Genomic DNA, 14,451 nt, shown 5'->3' with positions numbered 1-14,451 from the left:
TAAATGAAAATAACAGGTACAACGTCAATAGGTTTTTTTACAGTTTCAAGATATTTGAAAAGGAAATAAACAGCACGTCGCCTTTAAATGTTTCCCATTTAGACTTTAATAAATGGTATCCACATTTCCCCCGTGTTTATGATAACTTGTTGTTTGGTGATCAGATACATTCTGTTCAGATTTCTTACACGTTAACAAAGTCGTTGAGGTGCTGGGCTCTGGTTGCCAAGACAACGCGGCTTCCCCATTGGCCGCAGATGAACCACGTGTCGAACTTTCTTGACGTCACGACCACAGGCTTGCTGGAGCTAAGCGGAGTGTGTGCAGCGAGCTCTGGGAAAAAGCTTGCTAGAGTTTGGTCTGAGAGCAGCAGGGCAACTCAAGCTCTTGTGTAGCTCCTTACAAACTTGTTACCCGCCGGTATTTGTCGCTGAATATTTTACTGCTCACTCCAGGTAATGGACTATTAGAGAGACTTTCAACAGAACCACCTAAACTACTTTAAAGCGAGGTAAGTTATGTCGCCTAGGTTTTGACCCTCCCTCGCAGTTTGTCCGCTTCCTGTTAACTTTCTGTTTTTTTCTTGCACGCAGTTCAGGTGAGAAGACTTTACAGGTTAAAGCTGTCGCCTAACAACTCTCCCAAACAATCTTATTCGTCTGTGTGATACAGCCGGTATCACCTTCGTTACACATGTTTCTCCATAACTTTTATCAGTGCATCAGTTGCAAAAGATACTGTCGGCGGATAAAGCTTTACCTAGAGGTCTAATCGGATGAGACTGTTGTTCCTGTCCTAAATGGACCCCCCTAAGGGAGCCGTAGAGACGTGTTTTTCTTTGTAAACGCTACTAATTTAATTGTTGGAGGGTGGACAGGAAGTGAAAAAGGACTCCTGCTTGCAGCCATGACCGAGTGAGTGTGGGGTATCTTATTTCAGCAAATACACACATGAGTCAATTGCTGGATTAAAAGCAGGACAGGAAGCATTGTTTTACTGTGAGGAGGCAAGTGAGTTAAATAATGTATTTGATGTGCCCCGTACAACTTTTCATTCTACTCATCATCCACCCCATCAGTGCATCGTTAGTTACTGTGCAGCAGCAGGTAGACGTGTCGTCACATGGGATGAGTGTTTTGGGAATTTCAGTTTTTTCTAACTGGTTATACAATAGTTAAAAAAAAAGACTTGAAAGGAAGTCAGGAATTAAGATCACTGCTCAAGAGATCAAGTATTAAGTAGTGGTAAGTAAATCAATTGATCTTTTAATTGTTTAATTTATCAAGCAAAAATATCTGAGGTTTGCACTTTCAAGATTTGAAATTAGTTCTTTATCATTTGATCATCTTCTAATGTGGAAACCATCAATGACAGGATATATTATTTTGGTCATTAAATTATTTAGAAAAATTGAAAAACGTTTGTTGCAGTCCCTGAGTTTAAATGATAAGCTCTGCGGACTTCTTGCTTTCTTGGCCTGCAGTCTCAAATTTATGTCTAATGCTATTTAAAAGGACTAGTGAGGAAGCAATTTGCTGATAAATCTATCAATACATCAACAGAAAATGTAACAGCAACAGTTTGTATCCTCGACGGATAATGTTGATGTATTTTGGTGCGCAGAATTGCCAACCTTTACTTATTCATTCATCAAGTGTGAGGATAAACCAATCAACCAAACAATGATGAAAAACATAGTCTGTAGGCTGCATTGAATAGCTTTATAAGGAGAACATTTATTTTCCAGTTTTCTAACGGTCAAGAAGGATTGAACAGTCTGAAGAAAAGCTTGCTGCATTAAAAGAGGCTTAGGGGAATAAAGAGACGGCACTGTTCAGATGTGCTTTCTGTGGCTTCTGGTTAAAGGACCACCACAGATAAACGCACACCGTAAGGGTCTTTAGACAACACTATACTTCTCATTGCCTCAGCACGTCATGACAAGAACATTGAAAAACCCTTGGAGGAGCGGATCGAAGTGTGGAGTCCAGAAAATAAATAATAATTAAAAAAGCATCCCTCCAAACATTTCAAGATGCTGACAAATATGTGCCGAATTTGAGCAGATGTTCTGTTTTCATTTGTGTGGGTGTGTGTTTGGTTTGTTTTGGGCCAGACCGCTCGCGCTGGCAGCATCCTTTTGTAGTTCTACTCGTCTGGGCGGTTGTTGCTCGTCTTGAATTGATTTGAACCTTTTTTTTTAAGAGGAAGCAAGTGAGCGCTTGGAAGAAAGCATGGATTATTGGAAGATGACACTGGATAAAAGATGGGGGCAAGAGAGCTTCGTTTGCCGGGGTAAATATTGTGACAGAAATAAAGAAAGTCTGGTCCTTCCAGAGATAATTTTTGGATTAAAAAAAAAAAGTCTCATTTTCACACATTATGCTGGGCAACAGAAATGGCTTGCAGAGAGGGGTGGGAGGTGTTTAGTCATCAGACAGATTGACATTTCCATCTCTGCAGCCTTTTGTCTTTTAAAAGGCTGTTTCAGAGAGGCACAGTTAGACATTCAGCGCAAAGTAAACAGCAGCCCCCCCTCATACAATCAAGTGACAGTTTCCTGCGAATGTGAGTGTTTGTCCAATCCAGGCTCTGTTTTGCAGGCCTGCCTCCTTGCAGTTGTTTTTTAAGCTACATGTTTTTTGTTTTTTTTAATCTTGTTCTCATTCGCTGCCTCATAATGGCTTCTCTGTCATGACTGTGGTTTTCTGCAGCGTCTTGACGCACGGAGCTCTCTGACTGACAATAGGAGCTCATGTGTGCTGCATTATGATGAAACTGCTGCCTCAAGTTTTTTTTTTTTTTTTTTTACTGAAAGGCTGGAGCGGGATGTGAACTCACATAGAAAGAAATGAACACTTGAGATCCATTTGTAAGAAAACAGTTTAGAAGATTTGTCTTAGCTTGTAGTTTTTGTTGCCGATGAGACATTTGTTGACTTGTTTTCTGCTATTCAGAGTTCACTAATGTACTCACGTCAAGATATGGTGATGTCTTTGTTTTGCTTTTCTTTTCTGGTCAACAGACTCAAAGACAATTCATTTTATTTTTCTCACTTTGTAAACCTTTCTGCCAATACTTTGTGATACACATGGCATTGTGAATTGGTCGGGGCCCATGAGTCCTGTTTTCACAGGCAGCATTAAGAATAAAAGTTCTGCAGTGGTAGATAACACCAAAAAAACCTCAGCAGATAGAGTTGCAGTCAGATAGTCAAGAAGCCACTGCAACATCCTACACATAAGAGCGCTCGCTCGTCACGACACTTGTAACGTGAGCACAAGTGCTCCTGAAGCTTGGCTTTGCTGCAGCGGCAGCAGCTTCAGCGGTGCTTTTTTAAAATGTGCTGCTGATCAGACCACGTGATCGCAAACATGACTGCAGCGAGCAGGTGCTGAAGGTGGTGTCAGCTAAACGCATGTCAGGAAGTTGAGGCGATCCAAATGGAAGGTGTCAGAAACAAACCTAATGTCTCGTTTGTTTTCACGCTTTCTTCCTGTTTTTAGCCCGTTTCGATCTGCGTTTTAGGTTGTTGGAGTTGATTTAAAACTCTGGTTCTTCTTCTTCTAACTCTATTTAACCTTACTGAGCTTGAATGACACTGATGTTGATCTTTTGAAGGAGTAACAGAATGAGGATATGACCCGAGTTCTTTCAGCGGTTGTTGCCTCACTTGTTCCTGATATGAGCTGTCACATCACATGGGGATTAATCTCACCACGCACACACGCACACGCACACACACACACACACTTAGATCATTTTGCCCCATCGTCCATACAACACAATTCAAAGTTGATTTGAAGACGTTGGTACTACATTTTGAAAGGGAAGAATTTTGCCAATCAATGATCTTTTAAATACACGAAGACATCCCAAAACAACATTTTAGATTTAAGTGAAATCACCAGTCTTAAGAAGTATTCACCAGGTGGCTTGATGAAGTAGGTGAGGCTGAACACCAGCGACAAAATCAAATCGCAAAAGTGTTCAGTGTGAAAGTGAAAAGTTGTGGTTTGCTCGAAATGTAAGAGGCAGTGCAACGTTCAGCTCTTTTCAGTTTTAAAGGATGCTGAAAACAGTTTGTGATAAATAACCTAAAAATAACAGAGAGGAGCCAACATGGTCACTGTGAGTGGCCAAGACGCTCTTGGTTTGGTGTGTGTGTGTGTGTGTGTGTGTGTGTGTGTGTGTGTGTGTGTGTGTGTGTGTGTGTGTGTGTGTGTGTGTGTGTGTGTGTGTGTGTGTGTGTGTGTGTGTGTGTGTGTGTGTGTGTGTGTGTGTGTGTGTGTGTGTGTGTGTGTGTGTGTGTGTGTGTGTGTGTGTGTGTGTGTGTGTGTGTGAGAATATCAGACTGCAGCTCTTGAACGTCTCATAGTTAAGTTTGCTGTCGGGCAGAGAGCGGCTGCCCTCAGCTGTGCAGGCTGCTCACAGACGGATCTCGTTTCATTATGACTGATCCTTCACAAACTGTCTACCTGTCTTCAGCTCTCTTTCATTCACTTTGGCTCTCTGAAGGCCCCCCCCCCTCTCTCTTGTTCGTCTCTGGATTATCCGTGTGACTCCTGAGTGAAGATTTACCTGCAGGATATAAATGGCGACTCCTGCGTGTTACGTAAACAGACAACAAGATGTTCCAGGAGGACCGTCTCGTGTCGGGGCGCTGATTCAAGCGGCAAATTTAAAGGTTAAAGGTCAAGAAAACAGGAGAATATTTCAGTAGCCATTTGTTGTCTCGTCTCACGCATTAGATGTGTTGTCCCGTTCAAGAATAGATTTCTTATTCATAGATTCTTTTATGGTAACTCAACTCCAACAAATGCATTTTCTTTCAATGTAAGGTTTCTCTATTTTAGCCCCCTAAAAAAATCCTGCTGTTCATTTATTCCTCACAAAGACAACGATATTGAGTCAATCTCTTTAAATCAGTACAATCGTCATATTATTTGTCTTTGGTTGTGTACTATATGTGAATCATGGTGGTACTGCTCTCTGTGATTATTGAACAAGAAGATTGAAGCTTCTCCAGTTAGCTCGTGTGTCATCGTGTAGTCTTTAGTCGATTACCAGTTTTGATGCTGCGGTGCCTGTTGTTTGCGCTGGGTGTTAAATCTGTCACATGTTTGCTCCTGTGTGTACCAGCAGAGTCATCAGTAAGTGAAAGTGACAGCCTGTTCTCCTCTAACTAATACCCTTTCACTCGGCTCTATCTCAGGCCTGTTCCCCTCTCAGACGCTCTCACAAGGCTAACACAGCCTATGACTGGTGGTTAATCACTTGACCTGACCTCAGGAGATGTTTTAAGGCGGTAGAAATGGCTCAACATGTGAACTGTCCGCTAGTCAACGCTTTGGTTATACAACAGAGCGAGCAGAGGTCTGGCAGCAGCAGCAGGTAAGAGTCTTAGTGGTTAATTGTAGGCTATGATCTCTGAGAGACCGAAATAGACAGGACACAGGGTGACTGTTCTGAAGGGATGTTCAGGGGAGGTCTGAGCTCTCATCTTGTCAATTCTTCTCTTAAAAATACACTGAAACCGTCCTCCAAAAGAGGCAGGGAGGGGGGTCGGCATTTGACGTTCCATTGTGAGTCATGAATTTGTCCAAAATGTCATACCGATTAAAGTACTGCCTGCATAGAGCAGGGTGAGGTTCTTTTCATCCATCTCTAAAACTTTACTTCCAAAAACTCCCCGTGTCTATGAGTTGATGATGTTGTATAATCAGAGAGCAACTCAAATGCATTGTCATGAAGGGAAGGTTGAAAGTGTTCCAGGGAAAAAACGTTGGGAAGTGAGCTCCCACAGGACTCCGGTTGTTGACCTGAGTTATCGGCGATGACATTGAAGCTCACCTGCACGCCTGTGGTCTGTGGGAGGAAATGAACAGCCCACAGAGAGCAACATGCAAAAATGAGTCTGAAGTGCATCCATCATAGTGCAGTTTAAAGACCTTGAAAAAAAACAAAACAAATAAGGCTGATGTGACAACACTGCATAATTTCACCTAATGGTAAAAGATATACATCAAACGTATGAGTCATGACTAAATATGAATAGCAGCTCATGTGTTGTTGTTGTTGTTGTTGTTGTTGTTGGAGAGTTAGTTCCTCCCTCACTTGTGTAGAGAAATGAGGAGACGACATTTAAGCCGCTCTGTTCCTCCACCCTCACGTGGAATATGTTTGTGTTAATGGAGCCGGTTTTATCAGAACAGCAGCTTCAATCAAATCATTTAAACACTATTTATTTTATTTGACTAAAAGGAAATGTGTTTGGTTTTTTTTGCCAGAGTTTGACACAAGACGAACCAAACAGAAAAAGGGGATTGTACAGGTCCATTGTCATGACAACAGAGCCTCAGTAATTATGGGAGCGCTCAACAAATCCATTAAGAAATTAAAATTCAGACCACAAACTGCAGCACGTGTCCCGTTTACAGAACCACAACAGAGTTTATGAACGAAGGGAAGGGAGTTTGTGCGGGAAACATCGGCTAGCTGAATAGCACAATAACATCCAGCTGTGTGTTTGTGTGTGTGTGTGTGTGTGTGTCTGTCTGTGTGTGTATGTATGTGTGTGTGTGTGTGTGTGAGAGAGAGAGAGAAAAGTAATGTGAGTTTAAACCTCTAACATGATTTATTTATTCATAGGAGGGAAACAAGCGTCTGGTGAGATGAGGATAGTTTGTTAAGAAGTAGAAAAAGTTTTTCACATCCTGCCATCAGTACAGTACGACGTGTTTGAATATTTAACTTTAAATACGAGATAAAAAAGGTCCTTTTGGTCACCTTAAAGGTTGGCTTCCTTCGTGAGTGTCTTTCAGACAAAGCAAAACAAAATTGACATTACAACCTTCACTGTTTGTTATTTCTATTCAGAAAATGACTTCTAAATCACATCAGACCATCATGTTTTACTTCCTGATTGCACTGTCTCTCTAACATGTGCAGTGTTGTTTGAATAGAGTCTGAGAAGTCATTAGTTAATATACTCAGGGTGTAAATGTTGTAAGGTAAGCACGGCTCTGGACAGTTTGCTCGTGTGTAATTTAAAGGCAGGCCCACTTCTCTAATAAGACCCTCGCTGTGAGTCTTTGCGGCTGTGTTCGGCTCCGGGAGTGAGAAGTGTGTGAACAGGCGTTAATCTACTTCTCATGCTGCTCCAGAATTCAAGTGATCATTGAGGTGAAATAAAGGCAGCAGCGGGGGAGGCTCTTTCCAGGTAGGACTGTGTTTACTCTGACTTTAATAAAGGATTCTAGCTGGCTGTTAATGTGACAAGCAAGCGTGAAATACGGACAAACACTTGCTCTATTTGAGTCCTTGCAGTTGCGGCTGCCAACAAAAGAAACTGAAACAGCGGTTTGGATTCAATGCTGAGTTGATTTGCGTAGAATATTCGTGTATTTTTGATTGGTCTTTTAGTCTGTTGTGTGTCACTGCGTCAACACCTCCACTCATGTTCAGTTCATTCAGTGAATGCACTTTCGAGGGTGACTGATGGCACTTACTGTACATCTAATCCTCGTTGATTATTTAATTGATTATCTGAAATCAAAACGAGTCAAGTATGTCAGAAAGCAGTCTACTTTTCTTTACTTTGCGTTTGTTATGCAGCCAAATTAAACCATTTAGCAAACAACAGAATTGCTATTTGATCAAGGAGTCCAGTATTCATGTCTCTGATTCTTTCTACAATTGATCCATCGTTGATCGTTATCTTTGGAGTCTTTGAAGAAAACAAGCAAGACCACAAACATGGAAGCAGGAAAACATTACTATTACTCCCATTCCAGGAACAAGCTACCTGCACGGCCATTTTCTTTGCCCCAACTTGACGTGGCTGATTTGTTTCCTCGCCTGAGCCGAGAATAGCCTTCCTTCTTGTCTTGAGTCAGGAGAGCTTAGCAAGCAGCAAGTGGGGAAAGTTGTAAGCGCATTAGCTGCAGGGTTAGATGATGAACCGCATCCTCCGTTGACTGTTAAAGCTCCCCACTCACTTTCTGCAACCGCCCATTATACACTTGGAAACCATAAAACTAATTGAATTTGACTTCTTAGTGCGCGTCTTCTCTGCAGATTTAATTCCAAAGGTCTTATCCAAACTGAAACGAGATCCATAAAATATCTTGATGTTTTAAACCGAAGACGAGTACGTCTGTTTAGAGACGTCGGCACGGTTGCTCCCACAGGACGTGGAAGATGCATTGAGATGATCAGCTGCACTTGTTTGACAGTGAGCGGGGTGGGGCATGAGAACATGCGGCGGTCTGCACTTGTGATCACGAACTCCACTTTATCCCTCTTTTCGCTTCAGTCTCATGAACTTGTGTTGTTGCCATTTGCATTGAGTAATTAAACAGCCATAAAACTAAATGAAAAAGATTATTGCGGGCTCGTAAAAATATATTGAAGTCGCACCACACTTTCATCGGTTATCGGAGGCAAAGTGAGAGACAACTTCCGATGCAATCAGTTTCCAGATCAGATAAAGCTTTGGCACACAGTGCTCTGCTTTCTGAAACGTTAACGGCCCAAGTACATTTTCTCACAGAAATGAATTTAGCACAGAAGGGCGATCCAAGCGGATCCTGAACCATTTTGTCTTATAAGCAAATTGGTAACTAAATGAAGGCTTGAACCAAAAGTAACACTCATTCAGGAAGTCAGCCTGGGGACATGATTCTTTCTTTAGGAGTCAAAGCGGCTAGAATTAAACTTTACAGCTTGCTCCTTTCTCTCCCGAAGTGGACTAGTCAGGTTTTCATGCCGGAGGTTTTTATTATTTATGGATACATTTTTGTGGATATCAAAGAAAAGAAAAGGTTGTGTGTTTAAACTTCTTTGAATTTTCTCCCTTTTAATTACGTGACAGTGCATAGAAATGTATGTATTTTTTTCCCGTTCCCCTTCTTGTTTCAGAAAGTCTCTTGGTCATTTCCGATTTATTTCTCACAACCTTCTTCTCTTTCTATCCTCTTCCCCCGTCCAGTCTACATCGCCGCTGTCCTCACATCACATCACCCACAGCCTCCACACAAGCAGAGACCATGGGCAAACAGAACAGCAAGCTCCGTCCCGACGTCATGCAGGACCTGATGGACAACACGGACTTCACCGAGCACGAGATCACCGAGTGGTACAAGGGCTTCTTGAGGGACTGCCCCAGCGGAGCGCTGTCCATGGAGGAGTTCAAGAAGATCTACGCCAACTTCTTCCCGTACGGAGACGCCTCCAAGTTCGCCGAGCACGTTTTCCGCACGTTTGACGCCAATGGAGATGGGACTATCGACTTCAGGGAGTTCATCATCGCCCTGAGTGTGACCTCTCGCGGTCGTCTTGACCAAAAGCTAAAGTGGGCGTTCAGCATGTATGACCTGGACGGGAACGGATACATTAGCAAGGCTGAGATGCTGGAAATTGTATCGGTGGGTTAAGTGTTTAATTCAAGTTTTTTTATTTTTCTCTATCCTACATTCTCCTTCGCTCGACTGTCTTCTTCTTCTCTGGCTTTATATGGCGATTGATCTTTGAGTGTTTACTAAATGCCAACAGAGTTACATCATTCTCCTGCAGTGTAGTAACATTTTGTTCAGCCATCCACACCAGCTGCTGTATCATATATCTGTCTGCCTCAGAGTCCGGCACGATTTGACTACAGGAGAACCAGCTGCTATTTAATTTTAGAAACCAGCAGTTCCTATCAGGCCCTCCGATGTCTCTGAATAAGAGCCGGTCGTAGTGGATTTCTACAAAGGGAGAAGTTACTCCGACTATAAGCCTCGTATTGACTCAGCACTGCATCCACTCACCATGCAGTTCAAGGAAGATCAAAAACCCCTTTGTTGACTCCTCAGCAACTCCACTGTTTCCTTCCAACACACACACACAGCCACCATTCTTGTGCCTGATCGTGGTGCATAAAGAAGTGGAGTCTTACTCTTAATTTTTCCCCAAGTGTCCCGTCCAGCGGAGGATAAACGGCCTCTGTTACCAACAGTGACATTAGACTCCTTGCATATTTAGTCAGAGTGTACCAGCCAATCAGAGACAGAGTAGGAAGGGTCATCCCCATGGGAATTGCAGCATCCTACTGAATGCTGTCAATCAATAATGTGACCTATCTTACTAAATGATAATAAAATAGTTGATACTTGAAGATCATATCACTGTTATGATGTTTTATCGTGTTAGAGGGAAGATCCAACAGTGATCTCAGTAACGGTGTCTCTTAGACACGACTACTTCCTGTTTCCGAGACATTTCGAACAGAAATGAAAGTAGTCCCTAATCTGACCTCATGAAGTTGGTGGGTTGTATATTATATACATGTCATTGTGATATTCCCGCTGATAGTTTTGTGTCTGGTCGTAGTTCTTCTTCACCTGGCGGCAATATCTGATCAGACTGTTTGACCGTCTGTGCTTCTTTTTAGTTTAGTTTAGTTGTCAGCGACCGTGTACAAAAAGTAACATTGATCTCACAGAGAAAAGACGCTTCATACCAGATTATAGCAGATTGCTAATTTCCATTTGCAGGCCCCGGCCAGATCACCACAGAATACAGTAAAACATGAATTCATATCATATTACGATACACATATGCTAAGAACTAAGACTCCACACACTACATTTAAAATAATAGTGAAATGGAAGGTGAGATGAGAGACGGTTGATTTGACATGTTTGATGAATGATTTCTCTCTGTTCTGCTCTCTGTCTTCAGGCGATTTACAAGATGGTTTCCTCTGTGATGAAGATGCCCGAGGATGAGTCAACACCTGAGAAACGCACAGATAAAATCTTCAGGCAGATGGACTCAAATAGAGATGGTGAGCTGCTGCCTTTCACTTTGCTGCAGTGAATTCTGATCAAACAGTACTTTGCTTAAAAGCCTCTCCTCTCTTGTGATGTATGATTTATGGTGTTGTTCATTATTGTTGCTCTCGCTCTTTGTGGTAAGCAGTCATCATCAGCGTAGCCAGTTATTATGGGCATCAGAAATCCACTTAGCCTCTGGTCTCTGTGACATAAAACATAACTTCATGCAATGTAAGCTTTTAAATGACTTTTCCAATAAAACTATGACATAATATTAACACAGATATTAATGGTTCGCACTTAGTTGTAATAAACTAAAATGGTATTTGTTTTGCGTTGTCAGTAGTCCGTTTTCGTAATGTTGAGCATGCTAACGCCTGTGCTATGCCACTCATAAAGCTAAAGTTAATAAACAATAAAATGCTGGTGTTAAATTGAGAATGTAATTTTACAGCATCCAGCAGGTTGAGAATATTAATTGAATAATAGGTTATCGAGATGCTAACTCTCCCGTGGGCTGACTTAGAGGAGGCTGACTCACATTCAAACACTAACGGCTGGAGTCGACACAGACTGACATCTTTCTCATGATGATAATGATTTTAGCAGACAGTGTTTCTAAAATGTTCAGGGAAAGTGAGCTCCAACTTGTTAGTCGAACAATTTGAATTAGAATCAACGATACAAAAAATGCTGCTGGATGTTATAAAATGAGTCGTCGGCTTGTTGAAAGTCCTGACGGGAAGCCCGACGCATGGAGCTGAAAGAGCCGACATGATAACACGTGGTAACAGGACGCACAAAGCCTCTTCATGAAGTAAAACAGCCAGAAATCATCCAATATGGCAAAAGGAAAGAAAAAGAAAACCTGTTTAAGCTCTAATTTTTCTCTTTGTTTGTCTCAGGTAAACTGTCCCTGGAGGAGTTTGTCGAGGGAGCGAAGAACGACCCATCCATTGTGCGGCTGCTTCAGTGCGATCCCAGCAGTGCTGGGCAGTAAAAAAAAAAACTGGACTCTTTTCCTCATTGCAGTTTAATTAATTGAACAAATCTTCAAAAACAAATCCTTTCCTGCTGACCCACCTGAGATTATTGACATTTCATCACTGGAGCCATAGACGCACATGCACACACACATTTACATTAAAGTACAGACATCATACAACTGTACATGCTACAAATTCCATACATAATCTTTCAGACATCCAGAAGCACATGCTGTACATGTGTCTCTATATCTGATTGAAATATTCAGACAACACGGGTCTTGTATACGGTACAAACACAACCTAAAGGACTAAAATCTCATCAAAGACTTGTTCAACACTGAATCAAAGCTGTGGTGTCTCTGCCAGAGGAGGGCAGCCAGCATGGATAAATAATCCAACAGATTTGTGAGGTACACAGAGCCGCATCCAAGTTTGCTGTTTCTTGTTATTCTTTTGTTTCATTTGTGTTTGTTTGATTTTTTTTTTTTAAGCATTTTTCCTTATTTAGAGGAAATCATGCTCATGGTTTTTTTTGTTTTTTTTAACTGACTCGGGTTGTTTTGTAAAGACAGACTGATCTTTGCAGAGCATTGCGGTCACACTCCACGTCTGCACTGAATGAAATGAAGTATGTGAGTCTTGGACAAGTGTTCACTGCCTACAGTATGGCTCATATAAACAGCAAATCTGGGAAATGTAGTTTTTAACCATTGAAGAATTTTACAAAGGAAGACACAACTTTTTGTATTTGCTTTGGGGCGATGTTACATCAAACCCAAACTAATTTAAGATTTCTTGAAGGGGGTTACGAGCATCTGTTATTTTGAAAGTGACTTTTTATGCCAAGTTCTGTGTCCACATACACAAATTCTCACACACACACACTGAACCTTTTATTGTTAGTGATGAACACATGAACTTGACATATGAATATAAACTGAGCTGTGATTCTTTTTTTTTTCTTCAGCTGTAATTTAACAAGCGTATCAGTTTAAAAAAAAGTTAGATCTCATGAATATATAGAATGTACTCGTATATTCTTTTACATTGTGATAACTTTGTGGCGATTTGTCACAGGCGAAGATTTGATTTAAAATTTTGACATAAATTATTGGAATGTGATGATAAACCTTTTATTTTGTTTTACTTGACAAATATAATATGAAAGAAAGTTGTATATTCACTCATATTTATGCTAGAGAGGATGAAAAGGAGAGGACCACACATTGCTATCCATTTTATATTTTCATCTTCAGAGAGAAATTCTGTTCAGTTCTCTTTTTGATACCAAGCCACAAAACACTGGGAGTAGTAACGTTTTTCCTGTTTAGAGTGCTGCAGGGATCATGTTTTGAGTAGGCTGGCCAACAAGTTGGCATTGCTCTACTTCCCTTGCCTCAACCTAAAAAACAAGTTCTCTGGATTGTTCTCTTAAATAGGATTGAAAAGCATGTAAGCTTTTCAGGCTTATTTTCCTGCAAGAAGAAAAAGTTCTCTACATCAAGTGTCTGAAAAGCACCTTGAAACATTTATTTTCCTTTTAGATGAAGACTGGCAAACATCCATGCTAAAAAGCAGGTAAAAACTTTGCAAACTAGTTTTTAGCTTTAGCAGTCATTGAACTAAAACAGTCGCTGACTTTGGGACAAGGGAACCAGATGTGCAAAAATGGTCATTTCCAGGTTTTAGGTTATTCTCTTCAGCACTCTGAGTAAACAGAAAACAGTGTCATTAAAGTGCAATGTTAACATCTGTGACTTTATACTTTCCTGCATGCTGACGTCAAATATGACTGTAAGAGTAAAGCCGTGTGAGTGCTTTTGTGACTATGGAGATTATTGATATTTGTGTCACAGACACTGAACTGACAGAACAAAGCACTAACCTTGGTACTGAGTTACAGCATCGTCCAGAGAACCTCATTTTGTTTTTGCAGGTATTAACAGGGACATCATCATATTACACAGTCATCTCCACAGACAGATGCATGATAACTTTGGAGAGAAAAGAAATGATGCTTAATTTCTTCTTCTGCATCTTCTTCAGAGTAGGCGATCTGGTACTTCACTTCCACATTTCACTTCGATAGCATCTCGTGGTCAAGTGCCAAATATAGATACATAAAATAAAATAAAACAGTATTGCATCCATTTATACTGTACAGTTGTTTCTTGTCGAACAAAACATAACTTTATCACTGTATCATTTTGTAGATTTTTGTATTGTTAACTTGCATTATGTGTTCTCTGTAGGATGTCCATTTTGTTATTCAAATAAAGCAACATGGAAAAGGGCTTGTCAAAATTATTTCAGGCCGTGTTTTGTCCAACCATGAAATTTGATGCACACTGTCACCCATTTCATTTAGCATTTACACTGACGATCCATTGACTTTTTCTCTAGTAGCCTCTCATTCTCAGCACATAGTACATAGTCCAAAAAACAAGGTTCATCTTGTCAATCTTTTAAGAAGTGAAGAGAATCCTATCATCGTCAGCTAACTGGATTAACATGTTTGTATTGTCATTCTGTGAATATTAGCCTTCTGATGTTAGCAATCAACTCAAAGAAACATTGAAACCTCCATAACATCGAATCAATTTCATAGTTACTTTGGTTTTATGAAGACACCCGTAAAATTA

General features: G+C 40.9%; 1 protein-coding gene across 1 annotated transcript; it reads left to right on the top strand.

Annotated features, from left to right (window-relative positions):
- The first annotated feature begins 267 nt into the window (after window positions 1-267).
- On the top strand, window positions 268-14,103 carry LOC306839068 (neurocalcin-delta B). Its single transcript, XM_079367546.1, has 4 exons — window positions 268-511; window positions 8,993-9,428; window positions 10,726-10,831; window positions 11,726-14,103. Exons 2-4 carry the CDS (start codon window positions 9,051-9,053, stop codon window positions 11,818-11,820), a joined length of 579 nt encoding a protein of 192 aa, XP_079223672.1. The 5' UTR covers window positions 268-511; window positions 8,993-9,050; the 3' UTR covers window positions 11,821-14,103.
- Window positions 14,104-14,451: the final 348 nt, after the last annotated feature.

Source organism: Symphodus melops (genome assembly GCF_947650265.1).
Source record: "Symphodus melops genome assembly, chromosome: 18".
Taxonomy (NCBI): domain Eukaryota; kingdom Metazoa; phylum Chordata; class Actinopteri; order Labriformes; family Labridae; genus Symphodus; species Symphodus melops.
The sequence above is the reverse complement of the archived record's forward strand: the minus strand, read 5'-3'. Positions and strand labels throughout refer to the sequence as shown.